General features: G+C 40.6%; 1 protein-coding gene across 1 annotated transcript in view; it reads right to left on the minus strand.

The window, feature by feature from the left end:
- LOC132381254 (serine/threonine-protein kinase PAK 2-like) overlaps positions 1-22284 on the minus strand; it is a 90093-nt gene that overhangs the window by 19874 nt on the left and 47935 nt on the right. The window contains exons 2-7 of the mRNA XM_059950636.1: positions 9820-10028; positions 4040-4140; positions 2724-2868; positions 2558-2592; positions 2059-2175; positions 124-256 (exon numbers count right to left, since the gene is read on the minus strand). Of these exons, the coding sequence (XP_059806619.1) occupies positions 124-256; positions 2059-2175; positions 2558-2592; positions 2724-2868; positions 4040-4140; positions 9820-10009 (721 nt within the window). The 5' untranslated portion in view covers positions 10010-10028. The remainder of the gene's footprint in view (positions 1-123; positions 257-2058; positions 2176-2557; positions 2593-2723; positions 2869-4039; positions 4141-9819; positions 10029-22284) is intronic.

Below are 22284 nucleotides of genomic sequence, written 5' to 3' on the forward strand. Positions count from 1 at the left end.
TCTTTCCATGAATTCCACAGCTGCATTATGTGAAGATCCAACACACACATCAGTTCTACCACATTGTCTAAATATCAGTGTGATTACTCCAGAGAATTGCTTGTAAAAATTATAAGCACTTACTCAATTTTTCCATAATCTCATCATCTGTCATCTTAGTTTTCTTTTTTGCTTTCTCGGATTCCTTAGTGCCATCACCACCTGGTTCCTTGCTGGCAGCAGGGGGGATTGGATCTATCACCGAACGTGTATAAACCTTAAAAAAAAGTAAATGCTGCTACATAAACTGCAAGATTATACCAACACACACAATAATGCATACACAATTCAGCTTTTTAAAACATCCTTAAATCACACTTCATCTCCCATTATGTACTAATGTGCTGGAATACAGTTTGTTGCATGTCACAGTTCTACAAAATCAAACCAGATGAACATTATTGAGTTTAGACAACAGCCACTGCCTTTAGCACCTCGTCTCAAACTCATCCCACAGGTCTGAATAAAATAAATGCAGAGAAATGTTCAAAATCAGACCACCAGAGGTGATAAAAATCAGAGTAAAAAAAAGTAAGGAAAGCTATAAAGTCAACATGTACAAAACATGCTGGGGGAACTCAGCAGGTTGGGCAGCATCCATGGAAACCAGCAGTCAATGTTTCAGGCTGAGACCCTTCGTCAGGACTGAAGGAGGGGGAAGGGGCCCTATAAAGAAGGTGGGGGGAGGGGGAAGGTGTCAGGTGAAAAACCAATCAGAGGAAAGATCAAGTGGTGGGGGAGGGGAAGCAGGGAGGGGATAGGCAGGAAAGGTGAAGAAGGAATGTAAGGGGAAAGCACTATGGGTAGTAGAAGAAGGCAGAGTCATGAGAGAGGTGATAGGCAGTTGGGAGAGGAGACAGAGTGAAAGTAAGATGGGGGAAGGAAGAGGGAGGGAATTACCAGAAGTTGGAGAATTTGATGTTCATACCAAGGGGCTGGAGAGTACCCAGACAGTACATGAGGTGTTGCTCCTCCAACCTGAGTTTGGCCTCATCATGGCAGTAGAGGAGGCCATATATGGACATATCTGAATGGGAATGTGAAGCAAAGTTGAAGTGGGTGGCAACCGGGAGATCTTGTCTGTTGTGGCGGACGGAGCGGATTTGCTTGATGAAGCAGTCCCCCAATCTGCGTTGGGTCTCGCCGATGTAGAAGAGGCCGCACCAGGAGCACCGGATGCAATAGATGTCCCCAACAGACTCACAAGTGAAGTGTTGCCTCACCTGGAAGGACTGTCTGGGGCTCTGAATGGTGGTAAGAGAGAAGGTGTAGGGACAGGTGTAGCACTTACAGGGATTGCAGGGATAAGTGCCAGGTGGGAGATCGTGGGGAGGAATGTGTGGACCAGGCAGTCGAGGAGGGACTGATGATGAGGCCAAACTCATCATCACTTTCACTCTGTCCAACACCAGCAGCCAAGCAAACGCCATCTCTTCTGACATCCACCTTAAAGATCTTGCTTCTTGCCCTCTTTCCTTACCCTGTCTCTGTACTTGCTAAAAATCTATTACATCTCACACTTTTACTCAGAACTTCTTTGGTTCTAGTGAAAGACCATTAATACGAAAAGAAATAATTTGTCAATAGATTCAGGAGATCATTCAGCTTATAACCAGCATTCTCTCTTCTGTCTTCAGTGTTGCAGGTATTTTGCTTTTGTGATTTTGGGAGGTCTATCCAGAGCACTCTACAGATACCATGAAAGACTGTTAAGAAGTTGCAGAACAGATCTCTCTTACAAACTGCTAGGTATATATTTAATGATGCAGCTTGCACCAGTGAAAATTAATGCTGTTCCATGCAGATAAAAGATTATGAAACACTGTGGGGATTAAGGTTGCCTGTGATAAAAATATGTATAGAGCAAAATGGGCAATGGGTTCTACACATCAGACACCGAATACAAAAACAGAAATAAACGATTTCCAATAATTGAGTTATTTAGTGAAGTTTATCCCTTGAAGGGGGATATAGAAGGGGCTATAGAAATCCAATACCAATAGGTTCAAGAGTACTCACGGATTTGGTGCACTCTGGCCTTGGGGCAATAGCTGGAGGGAGAGCCTCATCATCATCATCGTCATCCTCCTCCGGAACAGTTGGTACGTTTGAAGGTTCTGTGCCTTTTGAACTGCGCTAAAGAGAGAGGATTACACTTTAGAATTTCATTAAACTGCATCATATTCTATTCCCATAGTTCGTATAAACCAAAATCTTGTCCTGACTTAAACAGGTGAAGTGTTTTCCTCTCATATTATTCAAATATAATTAGTCCTTCATACATAACCAGATTCACATCTTAAATTTAGAGAATTTTAAAAATCTGATCAATGGAAAGCTCTCACAATCCACTTTTACAAATATACACAAAACAGCATGTCATCATTTAGGGAATCACAATACTGAATATTAAACTCAGTGATTTCACAAATACCAGACTAACCAATCCATTATATGCAAAGCTTGTCAAACATATTAGATAGAGTTGGCCAAGATAGAATGTAAAAAAAAGACTCACCTTTTGTGTACCAGCAGGAAAACCATCTTGTTGGTCTAAATAAAAGAAAAAGAATTCAAACCAAAGGTTTTGCACAATCCATAATAACTATTTTAAGTAGGGTTACGCAACACCTGTCATTTTTTCCACTCACTCACCATTTCAATATTCCACTTGAAGGCCTTACCTGAGAAACTCAGATATTTCTGTTTCACTGCAGCTTTGGAATCATAGAACTTCAGCACATCTAGTACAGCCTGAGGATTTTTCTTCTGTTCCAGTTTGGTGATGTTGGAAGTCTGCAATAACCGAGCCCACTGCTCGGGCATCCCCTGCAAAACACCACCACTTCAGCTTCATAGGCACTGGGATTCATACGCTAACGAAGAACTCTTGATCTCCAATCTACCTCGTGGTCCTTGCACTTTATTTGTTTATCTGCACTCTTTCTGTAACTGTAATGCTATATTCTGCATTTCTGTTTGCTTTTACTGCCTTGACATAATTCTGTATGGCATGACCTTACTGGATGGCATGAAACCAAAAGCTTTCAATACACCTCAATACATGTGAAAAGAATAAACTAATACTAATATCTTTTCACACATTCATTGCGATGGGCCCACAACTCAACCCACTAATGCTCAAGGGTTGAACTGCCTAACGTGTGTGGGGGCTATGAATTAAGCATTTAATTCTCCTTGCCTTAGACATACATTTATTAAACCCTAAAACCACTATTTAGCAAGATCCTGAGCCAATGGAAATAGGACACTTGGGATAATATTTGAACACTGCATCAGAACAACTGGACACAACTCACCCATCCCAAAGGGCATGTCTCTGGTTTCAGTTCAACATGTACAAAGCAGAATGGAGACAGGGAGAATATAACCTTGACACAAACCTACTAATGCTTTTTAGGAAACATCTGGACAACAAAATATTAGAATTATTAATAGAAAAGCAACATTACACTTTATCTGAAGATAGATGAAAGTTGTACTTTGGTTGTCCATAATCTGTCTCGGCTAGGATAGGCTATGGTACAGATTCACCAGAATTACCCAAGCATCAAAAAGAAATTTGACCTTGATTTGTATTTAAGTGTTGAAGGTGACCGAACCCAAGTTTCTAAAGGCAGAAATTTGGTGGTGTAGATAAAGGAACCACGTTTTTGGTGAAAGGATCAAGAAGCAGAAGGCATACCTGCCCAAAGATAAGCACAGGATCATAAACAAATATCTGATAGTGGTCAGAAAAATCTACCTTGGCAAAGTGCAAACTTACTCAATCTGCCTCTCAATAAGAGAGCCACACTTGGAAGGTTTGTGATATCAGCCACCAAGACTACAGGCAGGCGGTTTATATGACCTTCAGACAGTTTACGCATTAGTTGGTGACTGCCAGCAAATTAATTGGAATAGGCCAATTCCAAAACAGCCAAAAATCAAGTCAATCAAGCCAGACTGATCACCATTGCACATCTCATTATGTACTCACCGTGAATTCGCCTGTAACAGCATCAAACCCAACATGGATTGTATGCTCAAAGTCTGACGGAGGGGATATTTCTGGCCGTTCTTTTTCTCTCTTCTTATTCCCTGTAAAAACAATGCAATGCTAGAGCAAATGTCAATTAAAAAAAACGCAGAAGCAATAAACTCAAAAGAACGTATTTAAAAAATAAGCACTTTGATAGCTATGTGGGCAATATCTGTGATTTAGCTAAAGGCTGTCGTGCACACTTCACATGGAGGTTACCTAGAGTGCTTCACAGAGTGTTACACACAAGGAATGAGGTACAGTGGTTATGATATTTAACTAGTATGTCAGAAGCTGGGGGGTTCAGACACCAACCAAACACACCATATTAAATAAACCTTGTTATTTATTTTCTGGGTCCAGGAGTCAAATTACTGTAAAATTCCATCTAGCTCCATACAATGCAAGGAACCATGTATCGTAATGACCTCCTCAGTGCTCCCCAATCCCACATGGTCTGGCCTGTACTCGATTTTAGTATCACACCTGTATATTAGAAAGCCTTTGGAAGGAATGCTTACACAATTGCTATATTACTATGCAAATATTAATTTTGGCCTGGAAAGAAGATCAAGAGATTAGATTATAAAATCTCGTCACAACAGCTGGAGAATTTAAATTCAGGTAACCACGTGGTCTGGAATAATGAATTACGGTATGTAATAATAACAGTGAAGCTTTTGACTATAAGACATAAAAGCAGAATTAGGTCTTACAGCACATCGAGTCTGCTCCGCCATTCCATCTTGGCTGATTTATTATGCCTCTCAACCCCATTCTCCTGCTTTCTCCTCATAACCTTTGATGCCCTGAATAATCAAGAACTTATCAACCTCTGCTTTAAATATACCCAATGACTTGGCCTCTACAGCTGTCTATGGTAATGAATTCCACAGATTCACCACCCTCTGGCTACAGAAATTTGTCTTCATCTGCTCTAAAGAGACATCCTTCTATTCTGAGGCTCTGCCCTCTGGTCCTAGACTCCCCAACTATTGGAAACATCCCCTCTACATCCACTATCCTGGCCTTTCAATATTCGATAGGTTTCTATGAGATCCTCCCTCATTACTCTAAACTTCAGTGAGATCATTCTTGCAAATCTCCTCTGGACCCTCTCCAATGCCAGCACACCCATAAGGGCCCCAAAACTGCTTCAAGCGTCTTTTGCATTCCTGACATACTGTTAGCATCTTCCATAGTGAAGATTGATGCAAAATACTTATTCAGTTTGTCCATCCTTTTTTGTCCACTATTAATACCTCTCCAGAATCATTTCCCAGTGGTTCGATAGCCACTCTTGCCTCCCTTTTATTATTTAAATAGTTGAAAAACCTTTTGGTTTTCTTTGATATCACTGGTTAGCTTGCCTTCGAATTTCTTCTTTTCTCTCCTTATTGCTTTTTAACCTGTCTTCAGTTAGTTTTTAAAAGCTTCCCAAACCTCAAAGCTTTCTCCTAATATTTGCTACTTTACATACCCTCTTGCTTTTATGCTTCACTTCCCTTGTCAGCCACAGTTGTGTTATCCTCCCTTTAGAATACTACTACTTTGGGTTAAATCTATCCTGTTTCTTCCAAAGTGCTCCCAGAAACTCCAGCCATTGCTGCTCTGCCATCATCCCTGCTAGCGCCTCCTTCCAAACAACTTTTTCAGATATATAAACTCCCCTCTTATATTTTGGATTGTCATACAAATTTATTTAGAGTAACACAAGCAAACTGCTGTCTTTACTTGGTCAATCTGAAACACAACACCTGGGTCACTGCAGTGACTCTGACTTTATATTTATGCTCTGGAATGGACTGGAGGCCTGTGACCAGTGGAGTGCCACAGAGATTGGTGCTGGTTCCATTGCTGTTTGTCATCTATATTCACATTTTTTAAAGACGATAATGTTGCTAACATGGTTATTAATATGGGGATGATACCAAACTTTGTAGAGTAGTGGATAGTGAAGTGTGTTAGCCAAGTTTCTATGGAATCTTGACTAACTTGGTATGTGGACCAGGGAATGGCAAATTGAATTTTACTATGAAAATTTGATATGTTGCACTTCAGTCAGTTAAACTAGGACAGAACTTGCACAGGAAACGGTGAGTGTTGAACAGAAGAACATTGGGTTCTCAACCTTTATGATGCTACGGATCCCTACCATTAACCAAGGGATCGATGGAGCCTAGGACTGCAGCCTTTGCTTTAAAGTGAAGACACAAGCACTGAGTGCAAGAATTGTGATCAATAAGACCGATTCTGGAAAAATAGAGCAACACACAAAGTGTTGGAGGAACTCAGCATGTCAGGTAGCATCTATAGAGGGTAATAAAGAGTCAATGTTCTGGGCTGAGACCGTTCATCAGGACTGGAGGGGAAGAGACATAAGCCAGAATAAAAAGGTGAGGGAAGGAGGGAGAAATTACTGCAAGTAGAGAAATTGACGTTCATGCCATCATGTTGGACTTATGAAGGGTCTCGGGCAGAAACATCAAAATGTTTATTCCCCTTCATAGATACTGCCTAACTTGTTGAGTTCCTCCAGCATTTTGAGTGTGTGGCAAGAGAATTGTGACGACATGTTACAACTATGCAGGTCATTGGCAAGACTGTCACTGTCACTGGAATACTGTCTGCAGTTCTGGTCGCCTGGATGTCGAAAAGACGCTATTAAGCTAGAAAAGGTGCTGAGAAGGTTTACAAGGACAGTGCTGCACTGGAGAGCTCAAGCTGTGAGGAGAGACTGAATAGGTTTGGAATTTTTCCTCCAGAGCACAGAAGGCTCAGGGGTGACCTTATAACATCATGAGGGCACAGATGTCAGTTTTTTTCTCCGCAGTAGTGGAGTCTGAATCTAAAGGGCATAGATCGGAGTTGAGAGAGGAAAGACTGAAAGATCTGAAGATCATTTTCCACAAATAGTGATGACTATACGGAACAAGCTGCCAGAGGAAATGGTAGAGGTGAGTGCAATTACAATTTTTAAAAGACATTCAGACAGGTACATAGATAGAAAAGATTTAGAGGGACATGGTCAAATTTGGGGAAAAGGACTAGCTCAAGTAGACAACTTAGTTAGCATGGACAAGTTAACTCTAATCTACTAGCCAGGGAAAGAGCAACTAACTCATTGGGAAACAAATTAAAATTAGTTGAAGTAGATCTATTTGTAAATTTCAAACACTCTCAGATGGCAAACATCAGGCAATATCCTTTTCTTTCTCACTGGACGTCACATTGCCAGTTGTTGTAATCAAAACTGCATTAATTATGTTAATGATACTTTGGCAAAATTAGTACTACCTCAAGAAAGGAGAAGTTAAAACATAAATAGTAAGCGAACAAAGGAAATGTGAAGCTCCGCTCTGCAAAGTTTCACAGAAGCTACAAAACAGAGGTATTGCTCAAGAAACTCCTTGTTTTAAAAAAAATCAAGATCCCAGCATGGTTGGGAGTAGCTAGCAAGCAACGTAGGAGCCACTGGTGGAGACCACTGTTTGCAGCTTTTGCTATTAAAAGTGCATATTCCCTCCCCCTCTTCCCTTTCCTTCAAGCAAGCGCGACACAAGGAAACAAAAATCAGAATATTGAATATTTGACCAGTTCCCTGGCGCACAGAGGCACCAGACCTTAAAGAGGCTATCATCTTGAAGAACACCATTTTTATCTTTTGAAGGTTTAACCCAATTACTCAAGAGTATAAAGTGATAAGAGAATGCTTAGCAACCTCAGGAACCAAGCCAACACCACAGCCTTTATTCAGTGAGGTGCACGCTTAAACTTTTGCCGAAATGCCTTCAGAAACTTCTGTTGATGTGAGCTTCTATTTATAATTGAGAAAAGTATGATAAATACTCAATGCAAAGTATTAAATGCAGAACTGTGGGCTGTACAGTGAAAACCTTATCCATCACTGCAACCACGATACATGTAACCCAGTGGGGTAGTAACCAACACTAGCACGGCACTGGAGACACAAAAGACTGCAAGTGTTGATTCTGGAGCAACAAACAACCTGCTGGAAGAATTCAGTGGTCAAGCAGCATCTGTGGAGGAAAGTGGTTATCGACATTTCAGGTTAAAACCCTTTATCAGATTCCTGGTGTAGGACTTTCCTTCCACAGATGTTGCTGGACTACCGAGTTCTTCCAGCGGAGTCTACATTACACTAGCACTATACCCGAAACTCATTCCACCCAGTGGCTGCTTCACATAGTACTGTCATGTCCCATGTTCCCACAGCACATTTTCACACCCACACTGAGCATATTCAGTCCCTATAAAAAGTATTCACCAACCCCCCCCCCCCCCCCCGAAGTCTTCATGTTTTATTGTTTTACAACATTGAATCACAGTGGATTTAAGTTGGCTTTTTTTAAACACTGATCAACAGAAGACTCTTTCGTGTTACAGTGAAAACAAATTTCTACAAATTGGTCTAAATTTATTACAATTATTAAACACAAAATAACTGATTGCATAACTACTCATCCCCTTCAAGTCAGTATTTAGTAGATGCACCTTTGGCAGCAATTACAGCCTTGAGCCTGTGTGGATAGGTGTCTATCAGCTTTGCACATCTGGATACTGCAACTTTTCCTCATTTTTATTTGCAAAACTGCTGAAGTTCTGTCAGATTGCATAGGAATCGTGAGTAAACGCTTTTCAAGTCCAGCCACAAATTCTCAATTGGATTGAGGTCTGGACTCTGACTTGGTCACTCCTGGACATTAACTTTTTTGTTTTTAAGCCATTCCTGTGTAGCTTTGGCTTTATGCTTGCATCAAACATAGCACTCGGGTGATAGCCAAAAAGCTCAGTTTTGTTTTCATCAGATGATAGAACCTTCTTCCAGCTGCCTTCAGACTCCCACATGCCTTCTGGCAAACTCTAGCCTAGATTTTATGTGAGTTTTTTTCCCCAACAGTAGTTTCTCCTTGCCACTCTCCCATAAAGCTGTCACTGGTGAAGCACCTGGGTAACAGTTATCCTATGCGCAGTCTCTCCCATCTTACCAACTGAAGCTTGTAATTCCTCCAAAGTTGTCATAGGTCTCTTGCTGGCCTCCCTCACTAGTCCCCTTCTTGCACAGTCACTCAGTTTTTGAGGACGGCCTGTTCTAGGCAGATTTACAGCTGGGCTATATTATTTACATTTCTTGATGATTGACGTAACTGTACTGCAAGGAATATTCAGTAACTTGGATATGTTCTTGGATCCACCTCCCGACTTGTGTTGTTTAATAACCCTTTTCGTGGAGTTGCTTGGAGTGTTACTTTGTCTTCATGGTGCTGTTTTTGCCAGGATACTGACTCACCAGCAGTTGGACCTTCCAGATACAGGTGTATCTTTACTACAATCAATTGGAACAACCTGACTGCACACAGCAATCTCCATTTAACTAATTATGTGACTTCTAAAACCAATTGGCTGCACTAGTGATGATTTAGTGCATCATATTAAAGGGAGTGAATACTGATGCAATCAATTATTTTGTGTTTTATATTTAGATCACTTTGTAGAGATCTGTTTTCACTTTGACATGAAAGTCTTTTTCTGTTGATCAGTGTCAACAAAAGCCAAGTTAAATTCACTGTGATTCGATACTGTAAAACAATAAAACATGAAACTTCCAAGGGAGGAGGGGGTGAATACCTTTTATAGGCACTGTAGCTGCTCCTTCCAATCAATGGTCACCCCACCTTTAACATACTCCACACTCATGCTTTGTCACCAAACTCTACCTTTCTCTCCAGCATTTGAGAAGATGGACTTCAGCTTTGTCCGCTTCTGTTTCTCTTCAGGCACAGATGGGAGTGGCTTTGCATTATGGTTGGTCAACAGAGTGTCCTTACTGGTCATACAGAAACTGGTGCTGCTCACACGTACTGGGGGTGCAGGTGGTTTGTCTTCCAACTCCCCGTTGTTTGACATAACGTCAGATTATGAAACCCTAGAAAAAGGAGACAAAAATGTTTACCACTAAAACATACTATCACAGGTCAAAGGACTTTTTTTAAAAAGAAGTCCTGCTGGCTCAACAACAAAGGTCCAACTGTTTCTCTCACAGAACTTTTAATAAAGCACCAATTGATTATAGAGATCACACGGTCCATATTTCTTTTCAGTTCAGCAGCACAGGTCCACTAACACACATACGTCATGATGACTGTGGATTTCACCAAAATACACTACAAAATAAGCCACAGTGTAAATTCCTTTGCCCTGCACTCTGCATCACGTTAAGGTACTAGGGAGCATAGAGAACCAAACTGTCAAAGATAAATCCTCTTTCAAAAACCCATAAAGCCCTCTGTTTGGAATCTCTTTACATAGTTGCTTTACTTCTTGACTGGGACCTCAAACAGATCCTTAATCAGAATTCAATGGGAGCCAAAAGTAAAAAGGATCTCTACCATTTGACTTTCATCTTACAACACTAAAGGATAAATCTGAAATTTAGATGGGTAATTGCAACCAGTTTTTTAAAATCAGTATTAAATGTGAAGTATGTAGCTCCCAATTCTTGGCAGTTCTCAATTGTTTTACCAAAAGCAGGAACCCTGATTGATTCCATTTGCACTGATATTTTCCCCTTAAAGTGGAGTAATCACCCATATTTATTAATACATCTTTTTCTGATCATTGTCTGCCCTCACCCTTCATACCCAGCTGACGAAGGTCCTTCAAATTGACAAACGGTTCTGACCACGTACACACAGAGTTGGACTTTATATTTTAGTTGCCTGTCCAATAGATCTCAAACATTAAGCTTTTTGTACACAGTCATCTTTAACATTTATGGTAGTCTTACTGTGCATACAAATGTCTATTTCAGCTGCACAAAGTAACTTTGCTGAACTGAAAAAGCTGGCTATAAATTTTCTCTGTGAACCTCTGCCAATGAGGAGCTTAATACCCTATTCTCTTGACACTGATAACATTTATTTTGTCTCCCATTATTTTTTTGATTGTCAAATGATTTTTTTTCTCAAAATTCAGCATCACCAGCAAATTGGTCTGACACTGATAAATACACTATGTTAAATGTTAATTGTTTCGAGAGTTAGAAAAGAGAATTTCAGGTGTTGCAGAAGCTCTCATTCGCTGGCATTGGTTAATTGACATCTTTCTTAACTCATACACCATCTTTCAGTTAAACTTGTACAAGTTGGGGCATTATATTGTTTCCTTGTACACCTAAAATAACAAAGGTGCTAGTTTTGTTTGCATTCTAAATATTAATATTTAAAATAAAAAAGGGTCACAATTCAAATAGATCCCAAGTGATTGGAATTTTAATTCTATTGCACACTATTTGAAATCTGTCAATTTTTTGAAATTTTCAATTAAACCTAATCCCTGACACCCTCACCATCTTGCATTGTTTTGTCCCCATTAACTAAGGTGAATTCCAAAATTATACATGGTCTTGGGTTCCTGTTTGAGACAGTTCTTTAAATAGCAGCTTCCTGGAAACTACATCAGCTTGCTCCTACAGTCACAGTGACACCAATTTAAAATACTCAGGCTCAGAGCAGTTGGTTGCACTTTTGAAGTCAATCTTTTTGTAGGAGTATCTCCCTGACATATGCTACCCAGCAGAGAAAGCACCAACTTCAACCCAGGAGACTTTGAAAACACCTGTCCAAGTCATATCCCCATACTGGGCTATAGTTTAAACCATGACTATGGATTCTGGTTCTGTCAGACTGAATGATAACTACTAAAACATATTCTATGGTTTGTTTGTCAGCTAAGAGAAGATAATTCCTGTCATTCTGCTAGATTCACTGATTAATTAAAATTAAAAGGCATCTTTGCCCAAGAGTCAAAATAAATAGTTCACATATGGAGAATATCTCTTTTGCAGTCAACCCAAAATCTTCAGTTAAAACGTCCTAACTAGGTTAATTTTGCTCAGTTCTACCAGGAACAGAGCATTCTATACATTAGGTGATTAACACAAAATATGCAATATGTGTTATGATCTAGATCCCCTCAATTCTCTCACAGAGCTACAAATGAATAGTATTTGTGGAATTACATTACCAGCAAGGTCTAAGTTGAAGATGTGCTTTGTAAAACCTATGACAATTACTTAAACCTAAAGATTCAGAATGAGCAATATGCCCATAATTCACTAACAAATGGAGGTAATAGAACTGCTGACCCAGCAATGGCTCAGCTTGTGTAGGAACATTTGACAATAGTTTGATTGGGGATGTTGGTTGTAGCAGTGGCTGTGAGATGGGGCAATCTTGGGGGCAGTGAATCAGCAGAGTGGGATGGATAGGTAGGGTTTAGTTGCAAAATAATTACTTGGAAAAAGTTAAGACTATATTCATAAAGTGTTTCTCTGATATTCAGCAAGAAATTTAACTGCAGGTGCTGGAATGTGAAGCAAGAAACAAATTGCTGGAGGAACTTACAAGGTTCAGACTGTAGGATTAGACTAAGGGAAACAGCCAGCTGTGTTTATACAGCAGCTTTAATATAAGGAGTTCAAAGGCCTTTCTAATAAAATTTGGCAATGTCAGTTAAGACAGATGAAGAAAAATGGTCAGAGGAAGGTGGTAGCAAGTGTCTTAACAAATGAAGGAGGTGTAAAGCTCTGGGCATCACTGGCTCAACACATAGCACCCAAGATAATATGACCAAAATCTAGGATAAACATGAAACTGGTCTTGGAGGAAAGCCATTTCTCCTCAGAATTCTGTCTATCCAAAATTCACTGATCTTACGATTACATACTTCAATATCAAGGTAATCAACATGCAGCTTAAGAAATATTAGAAACAAGCAGGTAATTTTTGGATGGAGTAGCTGTGACTACTGGATCTTGTAGAGATGGTCCTCATACTTCAGTTTTTCTATCATCAATAGCAATCTTTGTTGTCTTTGAGACAGCTCTGTGAGGTTTCAAGCGGAGTGTGCAGCCTGGAAGCCAAGAAGGCTGGAGATGGGGCACTAGCCCACAATCCTCTCCATTTCTTGCTGATCTCCCAATTAAAGCATCAAGCAAGATTAAAGTCAATGAGGATGATGGAGGAAACAAGGTGTTCAGCATCATATGCCTGTGTTTTGACTTCTCTCTCTCCGTCCCTCCCTCAATGCTGCCGGAGGAAGGTGCCTGTGTTTCACTTGTCTCTCTCTCTCTCTCTCCTGCTCAATGCAGCCAGAGGAAGGTCCCCACTTTTGATTCATCCCTCTCGCTCCACTCCCACTCAATGCTGCCAGAGTCTTGGGCAAGGTTTAAGCAACATGGTTTGTGGGTGGACTCTGCAGTTCACATTATATCTGTTTCTGTTTTCTGGTTACTTCTTTTTTTAAATAAATTGCTATCTTGTGTGATTTTGATCTGGTTCTGTGACCTGCAGTCAATGAACTACACAGCACTAACTGGAACTGAACTAAATCTGGATCTTTCTGGACTGTTTCAAAGACTGTGGTTTGATGTTTTATATAGTGTTTTTTTTACTCTTTTGCTGTTTGCATGGTTTGTTCTTTTTTTTTTTGCACAGTGGGTGTTTGATGTTTTCTTTGAACGGAGGGGTTCCATGGTGTTTCTTTGTTTTGTGGCTGACTGTTGAAAGACATCCCAGGGCTGTATACTGCATACACACTTTGATAATATATGTACTTTAAATCAATCTCTGTCTGTGAAGATAAAGTGCACCAAATCCAAATTTGTAGGTGACATAAAACTACCTGGCAGTGTGGGCAGAATATGGAAAAACTCAATGATGTGCATTACTCCAATTGCATAGTGCTCTGGTGTGACTGCATATTGGATCACCAAATCCAAAGGACGATATACAATAGTTGCAGCAAAGATTCACTCGATTGATTTCTACTGTTTAGAGGTTAACAGAAAATAGTGGACAGGACCTTTACAAGACCATAAGACATAGCAGCAGAATTAAGCTATTTGGCCCATTGAGACTGCTCCACCATTGAATCATGGTTGATCCCTTTCCCCCTCCTTAGCTCTGTCCATCAAGAAGCTATCAAGCTCTGCCTTAAATACACCCAATGACTTGGCCACCAGTTGCCTGTGATAATAAATTCCACAAGGTCACCACTATCTGGCAAAAGAAATTGCTCCACATCTCTGTTTTAAATGGATGCCCCTCTATCCTGAGGCTGTGCCCTCTTGTCTTAGACACCTCCATCATGGGAATCATCCTTTCCACATCTACCATGTCTAGGCTATTCGACATTCCAAAGGTTTCAATGAGAACAACCCTCATCCTTCTAAATTGTAGCGAGTACAGATCCAGAGCCATCAAATGTTCCTCATACGATAACCCTTTTATTCCCGGAATCATCCTTGTGAACCTCCTCTGAGCCCTCTCCATTGCCAGCATATCTTTTCTTGGATGAGGAGCCCAAAGTTGTTCATAGTACTCAAGGTAAGGCCCCACCAGTACCTTATAAAGCCGCAGCGACACAGCTCTGCTCTCGTATTCTAGACCTCTTGAGATAAATGCCAACATTGCATTTGCCTTCCTCACCAGTGACTCAACCTGCAAGTTATGCATAAGGACTCCCAAGACCCTTTGCATCTCTAACTTTTGGATTTTCTCCTCAAACAATTCCAACAGGTTATCAGGCAAAATTTGCCCTTAAGAAAACATCGCAGACTTTGTCCTGTGTCACCAAGTAATCCATCACCTCCTCTTTAACAACTGACTCCAACATCTTCCTAACCTCTGAGGTCAGGCTGGCTGGCCGATAATTTCCTTTATGCTGCTTTCCTCCTTTCTTAAAGTGTGGAGTGACAATAGCAATTTTACAATCCCCTGGCACCATGCCAGAGTCCAATGATTTTTGGATGATCATTACTCCTCCACAATCTGAACCACTACCTCTCAGAACCCAAGAGTGCAGCTGATCTGTTCCAGATGACTTATGAACCAATAGGCCTTTCAGCTTTTTAAGCAACTTCTCCCTTGTAATAGTAACTGCACTCTCTTTCCTCACATCCTTCAACATCTGGCACACTGCTAGTGTCTTCCACAGTGAGGACTGATGCAAAATTCTCATTTGGTTCATCTGCCATTTCCTTGTCCCCTGTTATTATTTCTCTGACCTCATTTCCTAGCGGTCCTATATCCACTCTCATCTCTCACTCTCGTTTTTTTTTAAACATACAGGTGGCCCCCATTTTTCGAACGTTCGCTTTACGACACTTCGCTGTTATGAAAGACCTACATTAGTTACCTGTTTTCGCTAACAGTAGGTGTTTTGACTGTTACGAAAAAAGGTAGTTCCTCCCCTGGAACTGCATTCTAGCCGCCATTGCCGAAACACGTGTCGATTTATTTTGTGCATCCATTAGCAAGACAAGTTCTAAGGTATTGGAACAGCCTAAAAGAGCATGTAAGGGTGTTACACTTAGCATAAAACTAGATATAATTAAGCGTTTCAATCATAGTGAACATTGTCCACGTGTTGAACCATTCGCACTATTTATATGCAGAGAGAAAGAATCTGGAAAACTGCCTATGTTACTGTTGGTCCTGCTTGTAGCAAAGTGGTCTCTCTTAGTCGGCATCCAATAATGAATAAAGTCTATTGCTTGAGTGAACTGATGGGTGTACAAAGCACGGTGTTCCATTAAGTTATCTTAAAGGAGAAATCAGTCAGTCTTTTTAAAAAGCTGAAACAGAAAGCACTGGACGATGGTGATGAAAATGTTGTGAAAGTGGAATTTAAAGGTAGTCATGGGTGGTTTGATCAGTTTCTGAGGCGAGGGCAGTTTCATAGCTTAAAGTTTACTGGAGAGAGTGTTTTGGCTGATACTGAAGCTACCTAAAAGTTCCCAGCAGACCGAAGAAAATAATTACAAAAGGTGGTTATTCGTATAAGCAAGTGTTTAACTGTGACGAAACTGCAATTTATTGGAAAAAATTGCCAAGCACCCCAATCTCTGACAAGTCAGCCTAATACACCATCATCAGTGTGCTCGCTGTCTTCCCGATTCCGGTAAATGAAACTACACTGTACATACATTATTTCTACTTTATATAGGCTGTGTATTTTTATGTGTTATTTGGTTTGATTTGGCAGCTTCATAGCTTAAAGGTTACTGGAGAGAGTGCTTCCACTACGTAGTGAGATTATATGCTACGCTAGACAGTGCTGCAATGATTGCCAGAGAAGTATTTCTACTTTATATAGGCTGTGTATTTATCATATCATTCCTGCTTTTACTATATGTTACTGTTATTTTAGGTTTTGTGTGCTATTTGGCATGATTTTGTAGGTTATTTTTTTGGGTCTGGGAACGCTCACAAGCTTCCCCCATATTAATAAATGGTAATTGCTTCTTCACTTTATGACATTCCGGCTTACAAATCGTTTCATAGAAACGCTCTACCTTCGAATAGCGGGAGAGACCTGTACTTGAAAAAGCTTTTACTATCCACTTTCATATTGTTTGCTAGTTTGCTTTCACATTTCATCATTTCCTGCCTAATGATTCTTTTAGTTGCTATTGGTTTTTAAAAACTTCCCAATTCTGTCTTCACTAATTTTTGCTTTGTTGTATGCCCTCTCTCTTGCTTTTACATTAGCTTTTACTTCCCTAATCAGCCACTGTTGTCATATTTTGTCATTTGAGTATTTCTTTGTTTTTGGAATACATCTATCTTGCACCTTCCTCATTTTTGTTCCAGAAACTCACACCATTGCTGCTCTGCTGTCATCCCTGCCAGCATCTGCTTCCAATTTACTTTGGTCAACTCCTCTCTCACACCACTGTAATTTCCTTTACTCCTAAAATACTGCCAAGTCAGACTTTACTTTCTTCTTATCAAATTTCAAGTTGAACTCAATCATATTGTGATCACTGCCTCCTAAGGGATCTTTTACCTTAAGCTCCCTAATCACCTCCTGTTCATTACATAACACCCAATCCAGTAAAGCTAATAATCCCCTAGTAAATCAACAAACTACTCTTAAAAAGCCATCTCGTAGGCATTCAACAAACTCACTCTTGAGACCTATTACTGACCTGATTTTCCCAACCTCCCATGACTATCATAACATTGCCCTTTTGATATGCCTTTTTTATTTCCTGTTATAATTTGTGGTCCACATCCCAGCTACTGTTGGGAGGCCTGTATATAACTGCCATCAGGTTCCTTTTACCCTTGCGGTTTCTTAACTCAACCCACAAGGATTCAACATCTTCCGATTATACATCACATCTTTCTAATGATTTGATGCTATTCTTTACCAGCAGAGTCACGCCTCCTCCTCTGCCTACCTTCATATCCCTCCAATACAACATATTACCTTGGATATTCACCTCCCAACTACAACCATCCTTCAATCACGATTCAGTGATTGCCACAACATGCCTGACAATCTGTCCTAGTGCAACAAGCTCATCCACTTTATTTCTTACATTGCGTGCATTGAGACTGTATTCACTACCCTTTTTGATCTGCATCCCTAATGCACTGATACTAACCCTTCTGCCAGCAATTTTGTCCTATCATCTGCCTGACCTTCCTGACAGCTTGACTGTACACCATCTTTGCTTTTTAACCATCCGTCCTATCCTAAGTCCCTTCACTCCAGTTCCCACCCCCCACCCCCGCCAAATTAGTTTAACCCCTCCCAACAGCTCTAACAAATCTGCCCACGAGAATATTGGTCCTCCTTGTTTTCAAATGCAACTCACCACTTTTGAATCGATCATACCTCACCCAGAAGAGATCCCAATGATCCAATAACCTGAAACTCTGCCCCCTGCACCAACTTGTCAGCCATGCATTAATCTGTCAAATCAACCTGTTTCTACCTTCACTTGTAAGTGGCATAGCCAGCAATCCAGAAGTTACTACTCATGAGGTCCTGCTTCTCAACTTTCTACCTAGCTCTTTAAATTCTTTTTTCAGAACCAGTTTGCTTTTCTTTCCCATGTCATTGTTACCAATATGTACCAAGACATCTGTCTGCTCTCCCTCCCTCTCCAAAATGCTGTGGACGCAATCTGAGACATCACTTACCCTGGCACCAGGGAGGCAACATTGCATTCGGGTGATCCATTCATGTCCACAGAATCTGTCTGTTCCCCTATCACTACCGCTCCCCCTTCTCCCTCTTTCCCTTCTTCACCACGGACTTATACTCATTGACAGTAACCTGGTCTCTGTGGCATTCCTCTGGAAGGTCACCCCCCACAACAGTATCCAAAGTAATATCCAAAGTAATTATCGAGAGGAATGGGCACAGGGTGCCCTGCGCTAACTGCCTATTCACAGTTCCATTTCTCCTGACAGTCACCCAGGTGAAAGGCTGCAATTTAGGGATGTCTGCTTCCCTGTAACTCTGAACGATGCTCCAGTTCAGAAGAGCAACAGGTAAATTCATCAAAATGTATAGCGTTTTGAAAGTATTTGATAAGATAGACACAGTGTTAATATTTCCCTTGGCTGGGGTTTACAGAACCAAGGCAAAGCACCTCAAAACAAGGGACTGCACATTCAGAATCAGGTTTAATATCACCAGTATATGTTGTGAAATGTGTTACCTTCACAGCAGCAGTACAATGAAATACACCATAAATAAATTTAGAGATAAAACTGAATTACATTAAGTATATCTGTATAAACATAAGTATATTTATGAAATAGTTATGTTAAATAGTGCAAAAAAAAACAGAAACAAAGAAAGTAGTGAGGTTGTGTTCATTAGTTCAATGTCCATTTAGAATTCAAATGGCAGAGGGGAAGAAGCTGTTCCCGAATCACCGAGTGTGTGACTTCAGGCTTCTGTACTTTCTTCCCGATGGTAACAGTGTGAAGAGGGCATGTCCTGGGTGGTGGGGATTCCTAATGATGGCCGTCACCTTCCTAAGGCACTGCTCCTTGAAGATGTCTTGGATACTATAGAAGCTGGTACCCTTGTTGGAACTAACTAATTTTACAAGTTTCTGCAACTTACTTTGATCTTGTGCAGTAGCCCCCCACCTCACCAGACAGTGAAGTAGCCAGTCAGAATGCTCTCCACGATACATTTGTAGAAGCTTGAGTGTTTTCATTGAAAAACGAAATCTCCTCAAACACCTAATGAAATATAGCCACCGTCTTTGCCTTCTTTATAGCTGCATCAATAGGCTGGGTCCAGGTTAGGTCCTCGCAGATATTGACACACAGAAAATTGAAATTATTCACTCTCTCCACTTCTGATCGCCCTATCAGGATAGGCTTGTGTTCTGTCATTTTACCCTTCCTGAAGGCCACAATCAGCTCTTTGGTCTTACTGACATTGAGTGCAAGGTTGCTGCTGCAACACCACTCCACTAACTGGTATATCTCACTCCTGAACACCCCTTTGTCACCATCTGAGATTCTGCCAACAATGGTTGTATCATCAGCAAATTTACAGACAACATTTGTACTACGCCTAGCCACACACTCATGGTTGTAGACAGAGTAAAGCAGTGGGCCAAGCGCACATCCCTGTGGTGTGCCTGTGTTGATTGTCAGCAAGGTGGCTAAAGCTATAAGAAATTTCTTCATTCAGGGTTGAGAAATACTGAGAATTTAGAATACTTAACCCAAGGAGATTGACAAATTTTTCCATTAGGAAAATCAAAGTTACTGCAAATTGCCCCAAATGTAGGTGAGTGATAAGAGTTTGAGGTGAGATAGTAAGAATACATGCAGAATCAATGTAAATGGGTGGCTGATGGTCAGTGCTGCCAGTAGGCCAGAGGATCTGTTCTCATGCGGTCCCTCTATGACTCTACGAAAGTGATGCTGAACTTTAAAAAGCTAAGGCCTTACTAAATGGCAGAATAGATGCAAGAGGTCAGACAACACACTCCACAGAATAGCAGATGTTATCGCACAAATAGAAAAACAAAATATGATCAAAACATTGATAAGTCCCACATAAAGAACAAATTTCATACAGTGGCAAAGCAATTGCCTTAACAGACAGACAACAGCTCTTGGAGGACCAGGATTGATCTGTGGATCTCAGTTTGCAATGGCTATGCTGTAATCACACCCAATGCATTAGCATATCACAGTGCATCAGTCCATCAAATACAATGGCATCTGCCTCAGCTATCAATTTAAAAAAAAAGATATCCTGCAACATCAGCCAAATAGACCTGTTCATATCTTTACAAGGAAGGTCAAAAATCACACCAAAACCTCTCTGAACTACCAACTCCAATGTAACTTGCTGTGCCGAAAAACAGACAAATATACTGGGAGGACCCAATTATGTTCTTTGTTGGGTTACTGAAAGACAACTGCAAGAGGCTAAAATGCAACATATTTACATTAAGATAGTACATATACTCCCCCAAAGCACATTAGGGGAGACATTCAGACAGCTGAACTGGAACTATATAAAAGAGGTTTTGTAAAAAGGAGAAAGATAGGTGATTTTACAGGCTCTGCACAACCAATAATTTTCAGGCTGCACTAACTCTGAGCAGTCAGGATGGGGACCAGGTCCCAGTTACCAGGGTATCAAAGATGCATTCAGGCTTCATTCTGAGATATAAATAACAGAAAGGGGAGAAGGGACAGAAGGCTCAAGATTGGGACTGGGATGGGTCTGAAGAGGAAAGAAGTCAAGTCATGGAAGAGTTATGTAAGCAGCTGAAGATGGAACTGAAAGTCTGTGTGTGAAAGCACATGCTTCTGTCAACATGCAGTGGGTGTACTGTGTATGAAATACATATACACAAATCAATTATATGGGCATGGATATGTACCTACATGGACAGCATGTGGTCTGTTTCGGAGTATATTCTAAGTCTGCACAGTGCACCATGGTCTCCAATCACAGTCTGTTTGTGCCTCTACACTATTGGTAGCATAAATGCAACAGTCACGTCACATTACAACTCATACACAGACAAGCCTACGATGACAACAAAACTAATAATACAAGGACATATCATGTTCTATTTACATCCAGTCACTGAAGTAAGTGGTAAGATTGGGTTTCAACAGGAGAACAGCAAGTATCACAAAAGTGTGAACCTTTTGCCATTGGCACATGCAGTGAATTTAGGCTAGTCTCTGCCCCGTTGGTTGAGTATTTTGAACCATTGTTAGATTGACTGCTGTGATAATTTATTTCACACTGCCAAATGAATCAAAAGCCACACACACAGTTAGAGATGAGCACAGGGTGCTTTTCAATCAGTGACAATACAAGGCGGCTTGTAACCGGCAAAATCTTAAACAGACCCAGGCGTATTAAAAGAAATGATATAACAGACAAGGCAAACAGTGCAATGAGCATGCTACAGACAACTACCCACCCCCAACCTCTGATCCAAATTCTGCTGCCCTATCACATCCAGTCATGAATCTAAACAGTGAGAGGATGAAGTTTGAAGGCTTCAGCTTTACCAAGTACAGTTTGCAACTAGTCAATCGTAGTATTAAGGTTACTTGGAACTTGAATGTTGTAATAGACCAGTAAGTGCAAAAGGCATTAAACACTGGGCCTACATGCTGCAAAGAAAAAGTCAAAGCTCTTGAACTGTACCTCCCAACTCATGACTTCACCATCTGAAAGGACGACTGAAGCAACTGTATGGGAACCCATTTAAGTTGTATGCATTGCCTGTCTGGAAATACTTCTGCTTCTTTGTTGGTTCTAAACTCCAGAACTCCCGACCCATCAGCATTGTAGGACTATTGTTAACAGACAGAGAATAGGTTTGGGGAGATTCACTACCACTTTCTCAAGGACAACTATTGCTGGCTTCGTCCACACTCAGATCCCAAGAGTAAATATATTGAAAAAACATCACTTTGCCCTGTGGCATTCCCTATGCAAGACTTTACACATCCACTGATATCATCAGTTGCACCAAGATCAATACATTATTCGCTGCTCATTTCAAGCCAGTACAATGAAACAATGGTAGTACAACTGTCACTGGAAGATTGCTGGTGCATTATACAGCAGCTTGGAAAGAATCCATCACTTACTCATACAAAATAGGTCCAATCTATCTGCAAGAAAGGCTTCTACAATACAAGTTGGCACCATTAAGTGGTGACTGTGTGCAGCTCTGAAGGGCTAATGTCCTGCTGGCGCAAAACAACAAATGTCAATACGTATGCCAGTGATGTTGAACTCATTTCTGATTCTAAATATGAAAATTGATCTAGAAACATTGTGGTCAATTGCATATAGTTTTGTCAACAAAT

Source organism: Hypanus sabinus, chromosome 2 (assembly GCF_030144855.1).
Source record: "Hypanus sabinus isolate sHypSab1 chromosome 2, sHypSab1.hap1, whole genome shotgun sequence".
In the NCBI taxonomy this organism is placed as follows: Eukaryota; Metazoa; Chordata; class Chondrichthyes; order Myliobatiformes; family Dasyatidae; genus Hypanus; species Hypanus sabinus.